We start from the raw sequence: 20,348 nt of genomic DNA, 5'->3' as shown, positions 1-20,348 counted from the left end.
CCTGAGAACAGCGCATCTCTGCAGACAGGTCAGACGGGCTCCCTGGCTAGGGACGTGCTCTGCAGGAATAGCGGAGCCCAGCAGGAAGGCAGTACTTCAACACACTGAGGGAGACACTAAGCTCAGAATAGTTTGCATCCATTAAAAATGTTAGATTTCAAATTCTGTTGTCTTGGGAGTTCTCCATTCCATTTTTAAGGAAGAAAGCAGACGTTCATAACAAGATGTTTCAAAATAACTTAAACAAAAACCTCTCTACATGTGTGGATGTAGGATTATAGGAATATGGAGAAAGATAAAGAGAAATACGGTTGATCCTTGAACAGCATGGGTTCGAACTGTACAGACCCACAGTCTGTCATCTATTTCCTCTTCCTTATGATTTTCTTAATCACACTTTGTTCTCTTACTTACTGTATTGTAAGAATGCTATATGTAATCTGTATGCAAAGTATGTGTCAATTAGCTGTTTCTGTTACCGGTTAGTTTCTGGTCCTCAGTAAGCTAGTAGTAGTTCATTTGGGGAAGCCAGTGTTACACAGGAATGTTCAGCTCTGTGGGGGTGGGTGCCTCTGACCCCCATGTTGCTCAAAAGTCATCTGTACACCTGTTCATTAACTTTTGGTCTAATCAGCTGAGTAGGAATGGGGTGCAGATAAAGCGAAGAAAGGAAAAGAGTATGTGTGATTTCCTATTGGTAAATTCTGTGTGTGTGTAGAGAGGCGTGAGAGACGGTCGGGGAGTGTGGGTGGTGCTCATATCAAGTTCTGGGATTCCAGCTGGCTTTTCCATACTGTTAAATGTTTCAATCTTTTACAGAAAATATACATTGTTTATATAATAAAAATTTAAATGAAAAGATTTCCCTTATGGGAAAAATGTAGCTGCTACAGTGTTCTAAAAACTGTGTGCCTGGTTCCCTACTAAGGACACTTTTTAAAGGCAGGGGTGGTAAGGCTTGGATGGTCAAGGTCATCTGGCCTAGAGGTGCCTAACTAGACAAGGAAATGTTAACATTTTTTTGGCTTTTTGATGTTTAATTGCAACAGATGCACATTGATTCTCATGAAGCCCTTGGAGTGCTAAATACTTTATTTGAGATTCTGGCCCCTTCCTCCCTCCGTCCTGTGGACATGCTATTACGGAGTATGTTTGTCACTCCAGATACAATGGTGAGTGTCTTGCCTCATGGTGGCCCCTTTGATGTGTGACTATGCAGTGCAGCATTCATCAGAGTTAGCTGGGAACTTGGCCGGCAGGGTGGGCCCTGGGAATTTGCATTATAAACAGGTTCCCAGATGGTATTGATGCTGCTTATCTGGGACCACATTTTGAAACTGATGATAATTTATTGGCTTTATTGATAGAATGGTAAAATAGAGGTAATTTTCATCCATGAGACTGGCACTCAGGAAAAATGTTATTCTCTTATTTGTTTTTATCGTGATACTAGCTTTATGGTAAGTTTTATGTTTTGTTTTGTTTTGGTTTTAATTCTCTTTTTATTTTAACTGTCACTTTCTGTCTTTTAGGCATCTGTAAGCACTGTTCAACTGTGGATCTCAGGAATCCTAGCCATTTTGAGGGTTCTGATTTCCCAGTCAACTGAAGATATTGTTCTCTCTCGTATTCAGGAGCTCTCCTTCTCCCCATATTTAATCTGCTGTCCAGTAATTAATAGGTTAAGAGATGGGGACAGTACTTCAACACCGGAAGAACACAGTGAAGGAAGGCAAATCAAGAGTTTGCCGGAGGAAACATTTTCAAGGTATGCTGTATATCCAAGCCTTTACCCATCCCATGGCCTTTAGGAAGTCACATTTTGTGAACAATAAGTCTGCAGTAGCTCCTGGTCTTGCTTCAGTGCTGTAAGTGGGGGTAAAGTAGTCTGCATGGGTATGCTTTCTATTCCTGACCTGTGTCATCTGTGGCACTGGGTTCATGTCTCTTAGAGTTCAGTCACATCCCGTCCCGTATCCTTGTTAAGGACAACATAGTGGCTCACCATGGCAGTGCAGGCTGAGGCCAGCCTAACCTAGGTGCCAGCAGTAAGGATGCGTGTTGTGTTGCCTGCAAAGAATTTAAAAATTTCTGAAAACCAGCTAAAAGTCTCATTATTTTTCTCATGTGTGCGGGCCATTCTAAACAATCAGTAATAAACTCTTTCCTCCTGCAAGGGTGACTGCTTCCACTTGTGTTCCCCTTGGTGTAGTTGTGGTAGCAATTTGTGTTTACCCTCACAAATTATTTGAAAGCTCCTTGAGGGTAGATCAAAAGTTACGCCCAGTAAATGCTTATTGCCTAGACAAGTGTGTGTCCACCTTCCCCGGATCCAGGGCATTCAGTGAGGTACAGCTGGTGGGATGTCCCATGAGTATTGGTTTATGCGGCCATGCTCCTTCCAGGCAGGCCCACGTAAAATCCATTCAGCCTTCCGTTTATTGGTCATTGGTGGGGGTGCCTGTGCATTTGTGAAGAGAAATCCAGTAAACCTGCCCGACACCCTTTTGTTTGTAGATTCAGCCAGGTAGCCTGTGGCTCCCTCTGCCACAGCTAAGCAGGGGGCTAAAATGGATCATGCACTAAATTCCTACATGGATTGTTGTCTTGGACTTCTGTGATGCTTCATGGTTTGCAGGGCTTTAAACTAACAGCCCTGCGGGTGATATGTTTACTGCCATCTCATAAGTGAGGCAGGTAATACAGAGAGGGAAAGGGACTTAATACAAAGAGATGGTATTAAATGTTGCACTTTGTTTACTTAAGTTTTTGCTCCAGCTCTGTCTACCATACGTACGTATTTTTACAGTAGACCTCATGTAAGTGCCCTAAAACAGTCACCTAATTGATGTCAGACTTTTCCCTTTCTTTGAAGGTTTCTACTACAACTAGTTGGCATTCTTTTGGAGGATATTGTTACAAAGCAGCTCAAAGTGGAAATGAGTGAACAGCAGCATACTTTCTATTGTCAAGAGCTAGGCACACTGCTAATGTGTCTGATTCACATCTTCAAGTCTGGTAGGTGCTTTAGACTGGTCTTCACAGAGCCTCTGTTTGTTCCATGTCCTGTACTGTATGCTCTCAGAGGTAGGGACTTTGCTGCCCGGTGTAAGCTCTGTGATGCGTAATATGCATTTGAGAAGGTTTTGTTGGGGCACCTGGGTGGCTCAGTCGGTTAATCGTCTGCTTTCGGCTTGGGTCATGATCCCAGGGTCCTGGGGTGGAGCCCCACGTCAGCCTCCCTGCTCAGTGGGGAGCCTGCTCCCCCACCCCTGCTCATGCTCTCTCTCTGTCTCTCTCTCTCTCTCTCTCCCTCTCCCTCCCTCTTAAATAAATAAAAATCTTAAAAAGTCATACAATTTTTTAAAAAATTGAAAATGTTTTGTTGGTGAGAAAAAGTAAACCTGAGGGCTTCCTCCTGTCTTCAACATTTGGAAGTCCAAGATAATTTTTGTACTTTCACATGTGATTGTGAATTAAAGAGGACAGTGAACCCAAGAGAGGAGTCACAAGAAGGCAGCCTTGCAGCATGCATAGGAAGCACTAAGTCCATATTAGGATAGTCAGTGCTTTCTAAAGAGGAATGAGTGTTCTTGAGAAGAATGCGTTGGATTAGATTAAATGGGTGAGAAGCTGGAAGACTTCTCGCTACATTTCGCTCTTCTTTCAGCAGGAAAAGTGAGAGGCAGTTCTGATCTCCAGGAAAAACAAACAGCAAGGAAGTCATGGTCCAAATACAAAGCAAACCAAAGCATGGTGTGATTTTCAACAATTAATCTGATTGAAAGCCTTAACTTTAAGAAACTGCTTTAAGTGGCTCAGGGGTTGTGACCAAGGACATATAGGAAATGTTGCTCATGTTTCTTGACTTTGTGGGAAAACTATATTCACATAATTATAAATGCTGTTTGATTTTACAATTGAGTTTAAGTCAATGTGTGAATAAAACATTGAAGACTTATTTAATTTTTGTTTCAGAACAGAATGAAAATGTTTTTTTTTTTTTTTTTTTTTAAAGATTTTATTTATTTATTTGACAGACAGATCACGAGTAGGCAGAGAGGCAGGCAGAGAGAGAGAGAGGAGGAAGCAGGCTCCCCGCTGAGCAGAGAGCCCGATGCGGGACTCGATCCCAGGACCCTGAGATCATGACCTGAGCCGAAGGCAGCGGCTTAACCCACTGAGCCACCCAGGCGCCCCGAAAATGTTTTTATTTCCAAGAAAAATAAAAGGGAAACTAACCAACTTAATTTGGGAGTGGAAGATAGAGAAGAAGGTGGAGGGTCGGAAGGGTCACTAATCTCATCTTGCATTGTGGGCATTATACAATCCTATCTAAAGTTGACACAACAGGAAATAGAGGCTATAGAGGTAACTAAATAGGACAAAAATGGAACTTAAATGGATAGGTGGCATGAGTGAGGTACATCTCATCTCTAATAGGGTAGAGTTTGGAACTGTCACTCAGCAGGACCCTGTCCTATGCTAGAACAAGAAAAGGAACGACTGCTTAGAGTTCCCGGAAGTGCAGAGGTCACTGTTCTTGTTAGGTATGACGACCTCAGGCACTTTCATTCTGTTGCCCTGTCGAGTATTTCCATGTTTCAGCTCTGATCTGTGTTGGCTCTGTTCTCTGGTGGGCTCCTTCCCCATGACAGGAAGGATGACCCTCCCAGGCACCTGTGGTCTGAGCCCCAGCGTGAGTCCTGTGAGTTCTGGGCGCTGTGGCCTATGCGGGCCCAGTGAGATATCGGGCAGCACTGCTGAGAGGGAGCGAGGGCCACTTCCTCATGAGGGCAAGAGGAGCAGATAGAATAATAGATGGGCTGCTACAGCTGATAAAAGTATGTCAGATTGAACTTCAGAGGTGACAGAACTAGAAGCAGGACAGCAGTTGCCTGAAAAGGGATGGGGCAGGGCATTTGTAAAATCAGAAGCCCCTCTCTATTATTGGACTTTTAAGCTGTGTCCATATTATTTGAGTACAAATGAAAACACACACACACACTCACCAAGTAGGTCCCGCGGGGAGGAGCCTGCTGCAGGTCGCGCACCAGGGCCATGGTGCTCAGGAGGGCTGGTGTGCTCTTGTCTTCGTGGGGCTTGCAGGCCTTTGTGGGGCTCGCAGGCCAGTGGGGAAGGTGATACACAGGCAGGGATTTTTAAGTCTGGAAGTTTCCTGTGAAGGAAGCAAGTAGCACAGCGATAGGCAGAATGGGGGTGGGGAGGGAGGACAGGGTCCTTGGGAGGTGATGTTAAGCTAAGGCCCAAAGGCGAGATGCCATGCTCTGCCAGATGGCTGCTGAGAGCGCACAGGCGGGGGTCAGAGGGGTGAGGGTCAGAGGGCGACTAGGGAGGCGGGCAGGGGTGGGAGGCATGGAGAAGGAGGCGTCTTCGTGGCTGCTCATTTAATTGCTATTGCTCTTGGACAGGGGCATGGCCAGAATTTAATTATCAAGTGGACTCAAGAGCTTCAAGCCCTCTTCATTACTAATATTGGAAGAATATTTGTTTTGAAGAACTTTTGATTTATGTTTCACTGACGCACTGTAATAAGTTTAAAGTTGAGGAAAGACTTAAGCTACAACATGAATAATAGGTCATTTGTAGTATGTCGGTCATTCTGATACTTGGCCGCTGACTGGTCTGGATCTGATAGCAGAAGGACACCGTTCATCTCTAAGGGCTGCTTGCTTCCCTCTTTGGACAGGGGTGACCTCCTGCGCATCCCGTGGAGTTCCATGCTGTTCCAGGCGCACGCGGACTCACCCCCTTGCCTCTTCCTGTTCCTCAGCTCAGATATCAGGGGAAGCGTGTGTGGTCCACGGCAGCACCACCCACGAGGGCTGCCTGCCTCGGAGGACATTCTGTGTCTGCCATAGTTCAGTTGCCTCCAGCCATGTGTGGTTTTGGGTACTTGGAACGTGGCTAGGGCGGATTAAGGAGCTACTTTTTAATTTTATTTATTTTAATTGACTTAAATTTGAATGGCCCCATGTGACCAGTGGTCGCTGTATCAGAGAGGACAGGGTATGGGGGCAGAGCTCAGGCCTTGGTACTGGCCACATGGGCTTTGTGCAGTGTCTGTTCCTGCTGTCGTGTGGTTCAGTGTTTGCAGAGAAGGTGTCTGTGTTTCTGAGTGTCTGTCTCCATGTCGTTTATTTTGACCACATTTCCTCTAATGATACTAAGGGGCAGAATTACTGTTTTTGATTTTGAGGTAAGAGTTTAAGTAAATCATCTTGTACTTCTATGTTAAAGAGGTGCATAGAACATACAAAGTTGGTGATTTTTATTTATGCTTTGCCTAAAAAAAAGGCAGTGAATTCCAGCCCTCCACTGAAAATTGTGATCTTCGAGAACAGTTCTTCCTGCAGCAATAAGTTTGGCTTTGGTTCAGACTTGGGCAAAGACAAGGATGGCCACCCTGCCGGGAATCACAGTGTTCGCGATGGTACCCCCCCCTTAGTCCTTAGGACAGCTCTGTGAAATAGCCCCCCTTTCCCCTGAAGAGAGGGTTCAGGCTCCAGAAGGTCCCGTGATAAAACCAAGATTGCCTTTGTTTGTTCTCTTACACCACACCGCTGCTCAGTTGCTCGTGGTGCAGTCAGTGGCTTGCGTGTGCAGAGCACTTCCTGAGTGACGTGGGGCTGCCACTTGCAGCCCTGCTTCCCGTGCTCATGGTCTCTGAGAACCTTCCTGGCTCAGGTGCTCATCTGTGCTTTGTCATTGTCATTTGGCCCCAGGCCCTGTCCCTTCTCCCAGGTCCCGACTCTCCTGGCTTCCCTTGCCTCCCAGTCACATCAGACATCATCTGGGCCGTGGGCCCTGCCTTCTTCCTATCTTAGCCCGTGGTCACTGCTCAGAACACTGGGAGGTAAGACCTTGCCCCATGCCTCCTCCCGTCCAGGACCAGTACCCACGCTCCCCACCTGTTAATTCAGGTCAAGGAGCAATTTTAACAAGGGGACAGCAGCATTTTGGTGGCTTACCACAACAGAGGGCTGCTTTTGTATCTGTGCCCGTGCAGGAGGCTGTTCCTGGTCTCTACTGCCTCTTCTCCATGTGAGGATTCGAGCCCAGGCCTCTCTCCTTTCTGGGTCTCAGCTGCCCGGGGCAAAGCACCCTGGGCTCGCTGGTTGAGGAGGGGAGGGAAGAGAGAAGAGGCTTCGTTGCCTTGGGCTGAAAGTGACCCACATCCCTTTTGCTTGTGTTTCTGTGGTGCAGCTCTCGGCAGCCCCCACCCAGGGGCTCGTTCACCCCAGTGGGTGACTGCTTCCCCACGACAGCCCTGTGGGCGGAGGGGACAGACCTCCGGGGCAGAGCCATAAGGATGACAGCCAGGAGTTTCCAGGGGACAGACAGCAGAGGCAGGCATCATAGCGGGATCAGCTGTGCCATCAGCCATCGCCAAGGGCACCCCCTAGAAAGCTAGGGGGCTTTCTAGAGCCTTCGCTGCTCCGTGGGCATCCCCACCATCCCCGTGCTCTGCTGGGGGGACAGAGCATTTCCACAGGTGTTGCCCACCCCTCCCTCACCTGGGGGTTGGCATATCTTGACACCAAGAGGCACAGCCCTGTGGCCCTTCCTCCCATTCCCCCCGTGTCTGCTCTTGCCCTGATCACCTCCTGCCAGTTTGCGTCTTGAGTCTTCCCTGAGTGTGCTCAACAGTCCCCATTGCGCTGGGGAGCAGCATGCACATTGATTGGGCTTTCCATCTGGCCTGCTGCCATGCAGATCAGCCTGTCTCTAATGGGGAACAACCCGTCCTGTCTTACCGTCCTTGCTCTGCGGCTTCCTTTGTTCTCTTGCCCACGTTTACTACATGGCTTTCCAAAGTCAGTGTCTCTGGAGTTTATTCCTGTTGTTTCTCAAGCTGGGCTTTCCCTCTGGATTCCCACCCCCCCAATAGCCCTTTGACCAGGAGTGGCGTGTGAGGCCCCATGTGCTCTGTCCTGCGTCCTCACCTTGAGGGCACCAGGCCTGAGCATGGGGGACTGAGACTCTCGCTGCTTGGCTTGATCGTCTTTTTTTTCCAGCCTCCTAGTTACGTGTGTCCCTGCCTTCTGTCTGCCCAACCCCGGCTTTCCTGATGTAGAACTGAGCACAGAACACTGTGTTGCTGAAGGAGCACAACAGAGTGAGGTGATGTGTGAGCTTGTTGTGGAATGATCTCCACAGTAACCTCAGGTACCATCCATCCTGCACATAGGTAGACATCTTCTTTTTCCTTAGATGAGAACTTTGAAGATCCGCTCTTTCAGCAATGTTCAAGAACATCATGGAGCAGAGTTAATCACGGTCATTATGTTGTACCTGACAGCTCAGAACTTACACCTGGAAATTGTGATCTTGACCTCCTTCTCTCCGTTCCCCCACCCCTTGCCCCGGGCTCTGGCAGCCGCCATTCTGTTCTCTGCATCAGAGTTGGGTGTTTTGAGATTCCCCATATACGTGAGATCACACAGTATTTGCCTTTTTTGTCTGACTTATTTCCTGTAACATAATGCCCTCGGGGTCTGTCCAGGTTGTCAGAAGTGGCAGGATTTCCTTCCTTTTTATGGCTAAATAATATTCCATTGTGTATGTACCCCCATCTTTATCCATTCATATGCTGTTGGACACTTACATTGTCTCCGTGTCTTGCTATTATACACAGGGATGCGATTTTGTTTCCGTCAGGTAAATGCTTAGTAGCGGGATTACTGGATCACGTGGAGGTTCTGTTTTTTAACTTTCTACAGAAGCTCCACAGTGTTTTCCACCACGGCTGCCCCAGTTTGTGTGCCGACCAGTAGTGCAAAAGGGTTCCCCTTCCTGGCTGTCCTTGCCAGCACTTGCCTTTATGATCCTAGCTTTTCTAGCAGGTGGTGGGTGGTATCTCGCTACGGTTTGGATTCCCACTTCCCTGATGAGATGCCCATCATCTTTCCGTGTGCCTCTGGGCCATCTGTGTGTCTTCTTTGGAAAAACGTCTGTGTAGGTCTTTTGCTCACTTATAATTGGATTCTTTAGGGTTTTTTTTTTTTTGCTATTGAGTTGTATGAGTTCTTTAGATATTTTGGATACTAGCCTCTTGTCAGGTGTATAATTTATGGGTATTCGGTTCCGTGGATTGTCTTTTCATTTCATTGGTCATTTCCTCTGCTGTGCAGAAGCTTTCACTTGGAGGCAGTCCCCCTGTTCATCTTTCCTTCTGCTGCTGGTGGTTTAGGTGACACACCCAGACAAATTATTACCAGTACCCAGGTCAGAAGTCTTGCCCTCTGCTTTCTTCCAGGCGCTCTGTGCTTTCAGGTTCCACATTTAAGTTTCACTGATGGCGAGGTAGTTGCTGTTAGTGAAGGAAGGGGTCCAGTTTTATTCTTTTGTCCGTGAATATCCAGTTTTCCTAACACCGTTTATTGAAGAGAAGTCTTTTCTTCATCTCCCGAGTATTCTCTGTCCTGGTTTCCATGCTGATCTCTGTTTTCTCTCTCCCACTGTCTCTGCCTCTGCCCCTCTCCTTGTCCCCCTCCTCTCGCTCAATAGGATTGTCCCCTTGGTAGCCTGGCCCAGTTGTTGCTGCAGAGACAACTCGTCACTGGCTGCAGAGTCTACCTAGGTCACCGCACTGACCTGGCTGCCTTGGGCTCTCATGTCCATTCTCCTTCTAGCCTATGACTTGGTGTCTTGCCAGCCCCTCACACTCATGATAAAAATTGAACTTGTCACCTGGCATGGCCTCCCAACTCTGGCTTCTTCTGGCCAACGTGCTCCACACTATCATGGATGTTCAAACCCCAGCGTTGCTGTTGGGGACACCTGGGTGGCTCAGTCAGTTGGGTGGCTGCCTTTTGCTCAGGTCATGATCCCAGGGTCCTGGGACCGAGCCCTGCATCAGGCTCCCTGCTCACGGGGAGTCTGCTTCTCCCTCTCCCTCTGGCTGCTGCTCTGCCTACTTGTGATCTCTCTCTAATAAATAAATAAAATTTTTAAAAACAAAACAAAACAGCGTCACTGTGGTCTCCCTGCCCCAGCGAACCACCTGACTTCTCGCTGCTCTCGTGGCCCCTCCAGAGGCCATGCAACCGTTCCTCGCAGCCCCCCAGCAGCAGCCCTGCTGGCTGGTCTTTGCTTTGCCCAGCACCCTACTGAGCCCTTCACTCCGGTTTTATTCTTGGATCCTATTGCAGCCTTGTGCGCAGCTACTGCTCTTAATTCCACTTTGCAGGTGAGAAAGCTGAGACCCCAGATAATGTACTGCTAGGGCCAAGTAAATGGTAGAGCCACAGCTCTGACCATGGTTTTCCATCCTGTTGAGTAATACCCCACAGCAGCACTCTGTCATTCCCTCTGCTTTGTGGCCTGGCTCCCCATTTCTCCACAGCAGCACCTGCCTCTTCCCTTGGGTCCATTGGTCCTACAAGGAGCCCACACAGTAATGAGGGGCACAGAGAAGGACTGGGCCCAGGCTGGGTGGGCCAGAGGTAGGTGATGCTGTCCACACAGCACCCAGAGAAGACCCTGGAAATGGGGCCAGAGACCAGGCAAGCAGTGGACATCTTCTCATTGGAACTACTGTTCTGAATATGTGTGTTCTGCTCCCTGGTTATCCCAGGAGGCCAGCCTGGTGTTGTGGGCCGTGACTGTCCTGCTTTTGTTAGCTCTCTTTCTCCGCCTCAGGTCAGAAGCATAACCAGTCACAAAGTAGTAGGGAATAGGTCTGTCGTCTATCTTTGCCTCTGTTAGGACCCCTTTACATTTGGGATGTGTTGAAACCTAAACTAGAAATAAGATTCTGACTTCCCAGCTGTGGTGCCAGGAGGGTGAAGATGCAGAGGGCGAGGAGCCCTCGGTCTGCTCTCATCCATGCCCTGTCTTCCCTGATGTGCTGTGCAGCATTATCTGTCTCGGGGTCCTCACAGTGAGGGCCAGCTATCATGATGCCGCAGCCGGTGATGGGAGAGGCGTGTTGAGCTGACTTTGTATTGATCCAAAGGAAGGGACAGAAGGAAATGGTGAATTCCTGGAAGGGATTTGTCTAGGCCCCTAGGAGGATGACACAGACAGGCTGTGGGCAGAATGCTGTTGGGTGTGCCCCTACGTGCCCAAGATGAATGTGGCTGGCTGACTGTGGGCTTGCCCTGCCCCGGGCCGCACTACACTGGGCGCACAGAGCGCATGGCCCTCCGCTCTCAGACAGTGGCCCATGGACCGTGAGCTGGGGCCTGGCAGGCCGCACTGCCTGCCTTCTTTCTCTGGCACATGCTGTGCCCCCCGTACTTCTTTGGAAGCCAAGGAAATGTTTTTTATGGCAGGAGGAGGGTGTAGAGAGGCTCCTGCCAGAGAGAACCGGCCCTATGGAGGCCTTGCTGTCCTGGGGGCCGAGTGTGGGCCGCCTGCTCTCCATGGAGCTGGGTCTCCTGTCACACGCAGGCACGGCTCTTGGCGTGGAGCTCCTGGACAGTTTGCTGACAGCAGTAGGGAGAGTACCCGGGAGAGTGAGAATGTTAGTGTCCTTGGCTGCTCCATTAGCTAAGCAGCCTATCTGGCTTTTGCTTCGAAAGCCTGATTTTCTAAGCGCCAAATGCTTTGAATGTGCGAGTATAGGAAAGAGCTGAGGGTGTATCTTTTTCTGGAAGATCTTCCTGTGGCCACAATGAGCAGCAAGGATGTTTCCCTCTTAGTTCTCCTTCTGGTTTGTTTGTAGGAATGTTCCGAAGAATCACAGCCGCTGCCTCCAGACTCTTCACGGTAGATAGCACCGACAGCAGTTTCTACGGCCTGGAGAGGCTGAACGCGCGGGTGCGCGCCATGGTGCCCACGCACCCGGCCCTGGTGCTGCTCTGGTGCCAGATCCTGCTGCTGGTCAGCCACACCGACTACCGCTGGTGGGCAGAGGTGCAGCAGACCCCCAGGTACGTCCGGCCTGTGGCCTGAAATACCAGCCCGCCCTCGCACTGGGGCAGCCCAAGCTCTGGCCCGGATTCTTCGAGGCTTCGTGCGGACTTTGCCTCGGCTCTGCCTTCCTCCCGTGGGCGCTGCACAGCAGGGGAGATGTGGTCGGGCTGAAGGCACTCAGTGTGCCGCAGCTTTCCAAATACAGTTTCTGTGACAGTCTCTTTGACACGGCTTCTCTTGAGGGTTGTTCTTGTCATGCAGTGTCCCTCCTGCTAGGCTCTCGTCCTTAAATTGCTTCCAGAGCCAGACATGTTGCAACGTCTTAACTTCATTATAAGTTAAATGTGGTTCTGGTTATTCTTAGATAATGAAGTAATTACTGAGCAACATTTCAAAACTGCTTGGAAATACACTATTTTTCATCATTCACAAAGACTTGTGAAGTATCTGATTGGGGGTGACCCCTTTTTGCAGAAAGTTTTCAGGCTTCAGCCTTTATTTCTGGGCACTGTCCTGCTCAAACCTTAACACACATGTGGGAATAGAACCTTTGATGCCCATCCGCTGAGCTGAGTCCTCAGTGCCAAGTTTCTGGAAGCCTCGAGAGCCCACAGTGAGGAGAGAAGGCAAGGGCAGCAGGGTGGGGGTCAGCTCCTTTCTGCTCATTGTGAAAAGACTGAGCTGTGTGAGGCCTGGGGGCCTAGTTGGGCCACTCCATTGCTTTTAGGTGGAAAACCCAGTATTAGTAGGCATCTTTCAATGTCTGTGCTATATGCTGTGGTATGTGCAAAGAAAAATAATATGGGTTTTCTGCTCTCTGCGTGCTTACAGTTTAGCTGGGGGAGACAGACTAGTGAGAACATTGGAAATGCTTCGAGAACATGATGTGCCGTGAAAGTCAGGAACAGAAACAAGTGTCTGCTTCAGTGCTTCTTTGCTGTACATATAAATCCCCCAGCGAGCTTATTAAAATCGGGTTCTGGTTTAGCAGATCACTAGTTGGACCTGGGACTCTGCCTTTCTGCTAGGGTCCCGGGTACTGCCAATGCTCTGGTCCATGGAACCCAGGAATCCAGGGCAGGTCCTGAGTCCTTAGGGACTGTGCCTCAGAGCCACTGGGGGCTTGTTCCAGGGACCAGGACTGCAACCCAGCTCACTGCTGGACCTGGCAGCTGGGTACCTTAGAAATTAGGATCCTGGGCTTTTGTGTTCTCACAGTCTTCCCAGGAAACTCCCCTGGGCATCTGAAGTTGAGTTGTGTGGGGAGGACTTGGTGGGCTGGGGCTTGAGTTAGCCACTGATGCTAGCAGGTATGTGCAGGTGGACAGAAGGTGAGAAATTGTCTGTCACCACCGTGGGTAGGTGAGTTTCCTTCCCCCTCCCACCTCCCCTCTACTTCTCCCTTCTCTCCCTCCTCCTCCTTGTCCTTCTTTTGTTGGCTGATGGGTGGTGAGGGCAGAGGGACCTAGAGTGGGGTCAAGAGGAAGTGGGAGGGTGGACCCCAGTCTGATTAGGAAGGGCCTTCCACAGATCTGGGGGGTAAAACATCCAGAAAGAACACTATTGGGATAATGGAGGGAATTTGAATGTGAGTTCTAGGAGACCTTTTGTTTTGTGGTGATGAGTTCTCAGGGACCCCTGCTGAAGTACTTTGGGGTGAAGTGTCTTCACCCACGTGAATACTCTCAGGTGGTGCAGGCCAGAAAGTGTGCATATGTGTGAGAGCACGTGTGGCATGTGCTTGTGTATGTGCAGAGTGCATGCGTGTGTGTAGAGTGCGTATGTGTGAGTGCGTATGTGTGAGGTGTGCACATATGTTTAGAGTGTGGGTGTGTGTGGAGCATGTGTGTATGTGTATGTGGAGCATGCGTGTGGAATCGTATGTGTGAATGCACATGTGTGGGGTGTGCATGTGTGTGTGAAGGTGGCAACATAGTGGTTGAATCTAGGTGGAGAGGGTGTGACATCATCGAATTCATCTTTCAGCTTTTCTCTTGGCTTCAAAGTTTTCCACGTAAAAGTTGAGGAAGAGGGATCACAGAAGTGGGCACATTTTGGAGCACTCAGTTCTGGATAGTCCCCAGGAGGAGGTTTGCTCTGGAGGGGAGGACACGTGGGAGATGGGGCGTGAGGCCCTCAACGAAACGTGGTGCCTGGGAGCTTTTCCTGTGTGCCCTCGGAGCGGCTGCGGAGGCTTCTCGGGGTCCCTCTTTGCATTTCACTGCTTGCGAGTAAAGGTGGTCACGTTTTCGTGTGCTTATTGACCATCTGTGGATCTTGTCGTAAAGCATGTATTCAGATATTCGCCAGTTGTTTGAAATTAGACTGTTTGCTACCTTGTTGTTGAGTTGTAAGTTCTTTATATATTCTGGATCTAAGTAAATGTTTTCTCTCAATTTGTGGTTTGCCATTTTATTTTTTTTAATGGTTTCTTTTCAAGAGCAGAATTTTTAAGTTTTTATTGAAACAAGTGCATCAGTTTTTCTTTTTCTGTTCAATCCAAGAAATGTTTACCTACCCCAGGGTCACGATTTTCCTCCATGATTTCTTCCGGAAATTGTGTAGCTTTGCCTTTTATCATTCTGAATTAATTTTTGTGGGTGACAAAGCATGAGGGTAAAGAGTCCTCTCCCCACCCTACTCCCCAAAGGGTGGTTCTTTCACTGTTTTTTTGCGAAAAGACTGCACTTTCTCTCGTGAGTTCTCTGGGCACTTTCTCAGTGCGCAGTGCAGTTTAGACGCACGGACCTGCCTGTGGGCTCCACTCACACCCCTCAACTGGCGCCTCCCCTGCCGACACAGTGTTGTCACCTTGGCTACCCTGCCAGGTCCCCCCGCTCTCTTGACTTCCAAAACAGTTTTGGTTCCTGTAGGTTCTTTGCGTTTCCATGACACGTTTTAGAGTAGGCTTGGCAGTGTCCACAAGAGCCCGCTGGCCTCTCACCGGAGCTCGTGGCTGGTGTGGGACGGCGGGAGCACTGGCGTCCAGCATCCAGACGCTCAGTCTTCCAGCATGGTCTCTCTTTGGGTATTTCACTCTCAAATTTGCCACAACAGCATCTCGTAGTGTGTCATGTACAAGCATTTCTCGTATTTAATGCACTTCATATTTTTGAATGCTGTTTAAATGGTGCCGTGGTGTGCTGCTGGCTTGTAGAAATGCGGCTGGTATTGTCCTGACCTCCCATCCTGAGAGCTGGCCTGGCTCACACATCGGCCCCAGGATGCTTTCCGTGGGCTTTGGATGGTGCTCTGTGACCACATGAGTATCATCCCCAGGTCAGACTCCTCTTCTTCCTTTCCCACCCGTGTTCCTCTTTTTTGTCTTTTCTGTCTCAGGACACTGACCAGGCCCTCCCTACAGGGCTGGCCTCCGTTTTTCTATATCTGGAGACTCAGTAGATAGATGTGGTCCCACACGACAGTGACCTCCCCAGCTTGGAGGCAGGCTCTCAGGCGAGTGGAGAGGCCATGCTCTGGCCACTTCTTGTTTGGGGGGCTCTGTCTTCACTGATTTGTTTCCAGTCTGCCTGGCCTTCTGGTGGCCTGTTATGGTCTTGCATGTGCCATGGCACTGGGGGTGTGGCGTGGCCTCCTGGATTTGGGGCGTTCATTCCCCGTCAATGTCTGGCTGCATCTGTCCTGAGGTCTCCAGGGCTGCCCACTACAAGCTGGGACTCAGTTTGGATTAACATGGGTTGACATTCAAATTGAATTGCAGGCTCTGCCCTCTTCCCCACAGAGGCTCCCCTGTAGCCATACCATCATGAAATGGGGGCTGGCTGGAAGGCTGAGAAGAGGAGGTGTTTCTGTTGGTGGGTTTTTCATTGACCTATGACTTAAACGCTACACAGAAACACACTCTTTTGTACCAAATATTGTCAGGTGAATACCGCCATAGTCACAATATAGGATCTTTCTGTAACTTCAGAATGTCCTGTTTGTCCTCTGTGGTCACCCTCAGCCCCCTGCCCCCCAGTTACTGGTCCGTGCTCCATCCCTGTGTTCAGCCTGTTGCAGAATGCCGTATGGATAGAGTTCTGCAGTCTGTAGCTTTTTGAGTCTGGCTTTGTCACTTAGTGCAGGAGATATAAAGCTCATTTATGGCCTTGCATGGCTCAGTGGTGCGTTCTTTGGATGAGTGAATAGTATTCACTCGGAACAGTGAATAGTATTCCGTTGTACAGATAATAGTCGTGGCACATCCCCTCACCAGCTGAGGACAGGGAAATTGCAGTTGGGACATTTTTTTTTAACTTGCAGAATATTTTATACCAATTCTCTTGTAAATTTTGAGGTGTTGTAGGAAAAGTTGAGAAATTTCAGAATATTCTTGTCCTCACGTGACCTCTGTCCCTGCTAAGCCTCAGCAGAGATGCCTAGGCTCTTTGTTGCTAAGGGAGGGGTATCATCCCTGGTTAGGCTCTGCAGTCAGGGGCTGTTCACAGGTGTGGCGACATGTGCGTCTGAGGGCTTGTGGCAGCATTGGGGAATCCCAAGGGTGTAATCCCATCAACTGAGAAGTGAAGTAACCTTCGCAAGTGGTGAGCGAGTTTTGCAGAAGTGCTCTCCGACAGTGGCGTGGTGGCACATCCCCTGTGGGCCGGTGAGGGTGGCAGCATCTCGCCATTCGTCCTGTGGTCAAGTCCAGCCGCATGAGGGCTCTGTCCTGGGAGATGGGCGCGGCTATCACACAGATCTGCGCTGGGAATCGTGGACGGTCAGGGGGAGCCCAGTGCCTGAGCACCGGTGGAAAGTGCGGCTTCAATGCAGATTCTGCCTTAAGTCGAGCATTGGACTGTTCACCCGTGAGATCTCCATGTTCTTGGGACACCCACACGTGCTTTGCCACGGTTCAGAAGTCGGTCACTAAGAGTGTGCGGCAGGACTGTAACCCTGTCTGCTTCAGCACAGGAACTGAGCTTCTGGTCATCTTCTGCTTTGAAGAGAAGCTTGTTTTCATCCCGGAAACATGGTCAGTGCATCTGTTGCTCCTTACAGGAGACGCAGTCTGTCCAGTACGAAGTCACTCAGCCCCCAGATGCCTGGAGAGGAGGAGGACCCTGGTGCGGCCTGCAAGCTTGGGATGTGCAATAGAGAGATAGTGCGAAGGGGAGCTCTCATTCTCTTCTGCGATTATGTCGTAAGTCAGGACACGGGTCCCGGCGGGCAGGGGGCCAGAGAGCCCCAGTGCGGGGGACGCTCCTGCAGACCGACCTCCCGCCGTTGCCTCGGGGCCACAGCAGGTGTCCCATCCTTCTCCGGCTGGTCACGGATGTGGAGGTTTGTCTGTGGAAGGTTTCACTCCGCTGTCACCGCCTCAGCGAGGGTGACTTGGAGTGGGGTTCTGCTTTAAACATCCCATCTGTGCAGAGGAGGTTGGTGCCCATTGTTGCATTTTAAAATGAATTCTTGTTGGAATCATCCATTTTTTAAAAATAACTTCTGTAGAGCTTTTGACCATAAAACTAGCAACACATTTTAACATGGAAAATTGATAAAAACCAATAAACAAGAAAATACAGCCTCTTTATAACTGCACTACTCAAAAAACCTGTTGTGGCATTTTGGCTGGGATTTGGTGCTTTTTCTCCACTAGTTACAGCATGTGTGTTTCTTTGGCACAAACACAGCGCCATGTTCATACTGTTTTCACACAGCAAAGCATGTGACGTTTTCAACTGGAAAAGAAGGGCACTCTTAGCAAGTGGTGGTTGTCATACAGATTTTTTTTTTAATTGTTACTCATTTTTTGATTAATATTCTTTATGTTGAATTAGTTTTTCTATCTTGTTTTACTTCTGAGAAATAATTTAGTATAATTGTATAATGTCTTTCACAGAAATGTAAGGAAAATACTAGTTTTATAAACTAATACTATCAAATTATACCACATGGAAAATATTAATCATTAACCAGATGTCAAAGAATTGGTCTCATTTTATAATTTCTGCCTAGGAGGATTATGAATTAAGGTGAAAAGGCAACATATATACTCAAAGATGGATATTTATTTCCTTATAAATCTTAAATTTCTCCCCTTAATGTCCATTTGATTCATGGAATCTATTCATATTTTGGATTCAGGAATTCTATCAAAACTGTGGCAGGTACAGGGAACCCATTTTCCCCACTGGCCTGTCACAGAGCCAGAGAAGGAGAACTGGGGAGCACTCTCTGTTGGCCAGACCAACAGAGCCTGGACAGACCAGGCTGTGTCACCTGTTCTTACATCACGGCGCGGGTCGTGACCCAGGGGCAGGGCCCCACTGCCGTGGGGTTGCCGGTCCTTAGCAGGTGCCCATGGCGGGTGGGGTCCGACCACCAACCGCTTCAGCCCCAGTGGAGGGTAGAAGGTGCCAGAGGCTGTGAGGTCAGTTCTGACCCTGATGATCATGGGTGGTCAGACACTAGATAGCTTCAGTGAGGATTATACTTTGGAATTTGTTTTCCCCTTCCCACCTCTTCTGGCCTTTTCTGGGGCATCCACATCTGTTCTGTCCTTATCTACTTGAGAACGAGTCTTTTCATTCCTTCTCTGCAGTGTCAGAACCTGCACGATTCAGAGCACCTAACGTGGCTCATCGTGAATCATATCCAGGACCTCATCAGTCTGTCCCACGAGCCTCCCGTGCAGGATTTCATTAGTGCTGTTCACCGGAACTCTGCTGCCAGTGGCCTCTTCATCCAAGCAATTCAGTCCCGCTGTGAAAATCTTTCCACCGTAAGTCTCCCTCATACTGGCAGAGCCAGTCAGGGGCTTTTTCCCCACCATAGAAATGTACTATTGGAATTTTTAAACTGCTGACTCCCGTTGGCCCATCATGTGCTCTCTCTGCTTTCCTGTGCCCCCCACCAGCCGACCACCCTGAAGAAGACACTTCAGTGCTTGGAAGGGATCCACCTCAGCCAGTCAGGTGCTGTGCTGACGTTGTACGTGGACAAGCTGTTGTGCACTCCATTCCGTGTGCTGGCTCGCATGGTTGACACGCTGGCTTGTCGCCGGGTGGAAATGCTTCTGGCTGCAAATTTACAGGTACCAGAAAAACACTGACGCTGATTTTTACTGAGAACTTTGCAGGGCTGGCAGAGCCCTTGCCTGGTTTTCTCCTCCCTGGACATGTTCTTCACACAACCCTGGGAGAAGCATGTATGAGGTGCACGAGTCAGTCATTCCTTGTGTGCCTGACAGGAACACTTCTCGTACTTTCTGCCTGTGTGCCTCTGCTACAACAAACTGTACACTGTGGTCTTTACCTCTGAAGTAGAGTGGGGTTATTATGACTCCTTCCATGGCACACACTTGGCTGATGTGTTGCTGTCTCCTTCAGAGCAGTGCGGCTCAGCTGCCCGCAGAGGAGCTGAGCAGGATCCAGGAGTACCTTCAGAGCAGCGGGCTGGCGCAGAGGTAATGCTCCCTTCAGGCGTCCCTTTCTTCTCCATAGAAACACTTAGATTTGTAAGGGAATGAACTCTGGGTGGGAGACCGATGTGCTTTCTAGACCAGTTCGCTGCAGAAAGGCCCTAATAGAAAACCTTCCTAAATTCAACAAAATGGGCCCTCACTTTATGTAAAGGGAGCTGAACGGGCAGCACCACCTGTCACCTGTGGTGACAGGGACATGCCTGCACTCTGTTGGCTGGCTGAGGCCTGTGCGTGTCCAGGTTGCCCGTGTCTAACACCTGTGATACAGGAGAATGAGAGTGACCGGTTTGATCGTAGCCAAGCCAGTGCACGTACCTAGCTGCCACGTGAGAGCGGGCGAGTCTGAAAGATGTTACCTAGCTCCTGGCATGCAAAAATGACCTCTGCGTCTCGTTAAAATGTGATCTCATTCTAATGTTTGTCACTTAATTCCGCTGCCTAGTCTTTTAGAAGCCTTTATCAGAGATCGTGACATCTATTATCTGTTTATACAAGTAAATAAAATACATTTTACCTTTGAATTTCACCTTTTTCCCCTCCACATGGGGGAAGGTGTGTGTGCACTCGCAGGAGTGCACGCAGAGGAGCAAGAACAGAGCAGAATTGCCACACAGTAGCTCGTTGCCAGCGTCCTTGTTTGGGAAGGCATCCAGCCTGCTCAGCAGCACACGGTTTTCATGATTTTCCAGTCTGCTGGGCCCAGTCGTGTTGTGATTTGCATCATGAGGTTGTTGCTCTCATAGCAGATGGTAGAAGTTCGGACTCTTATTTTTTGACTCCAGACTTAGTATTCTGCACAGATGAAGAAGATTATAAATATCTTTTGCCAGATGTGGTGCTTCCTCTAGAAAGTGAACACAGATTGGTATACATTGTATTACGTCGGGAGAATCAATGGGAGATTTTGTTTGCTTGGATCTTAGAATAGATTATCTCTTTTGCATTTGTAAAGAATGCTTTTATTAGCTGTTAAACCATGTATTGCCTGCTACAGCGTCTGAGTCTAAATGAAATGTCTGCAGAACATTTGTGGGGCATG

General features: G+C 49.1%; 1 protein-coding gene across 2 annotated transcripts in view; it reads left to right on the top strand.

The window, feature by feature from the left end:
• HTT (huntingtin) overlaps window positions 1-20,348 on the top strand; it is a 138,107-nt gene that overhangs the window by 89,946 nt on the left and 27,813 nt on the right. For both annotated transcript variants that reach the window (XM_059166400.1, XM_059166391.1), the window contains 8 exons: window positions 1,050-1,172; window positions 1,533-1,768; window positions 2,876-3,018; window positions 11,693-11,900; window positions 16,885-17,026; window positions 18,428-18,607; window positions 18,743-18,919; window positions 19,215-19,291. In XM_059166400.1, the coding sequence (XP_059022383.1) occupies window positions 1,050-1,172; window positions 1,533-1,768; window positions 2,876-3,018; window positions 11,693-11,900; window positions 16,885-17,026; window positions 18,428-18,607; window positions 18,743-18,919; window positions 19,215-19,291 (1,286 nt within the window). The remainder of the gene's footprint in view (window positions 1-1,049; window positions 1,173-1,532; window positions 1,769-2,875; window positions 3,019-11,692; window positions 11,901-16,884; window positions 17,027-18,427; window positions 18,608-18,742; window positions 18,920-19,214; window positions 19,292-20,348) is intronic.

Source organism: Mustela lutreola, chromosome 1 (assembly GCF_030435805.1).
Source record: "Mustela lutreola isolate mMusLut2 chromosome 1, mMusLut2.pri, whole genome shotgun sequence".
Lineage (NCBI taxonomy): Eukaryota > Metazoa > Chordata > Mammalia > Carnivora > Mustelidae > Mustela > Mustela lutreola.
This window is presented reverse-complemented; position numbering and strand designations above follow the sequence as displayed.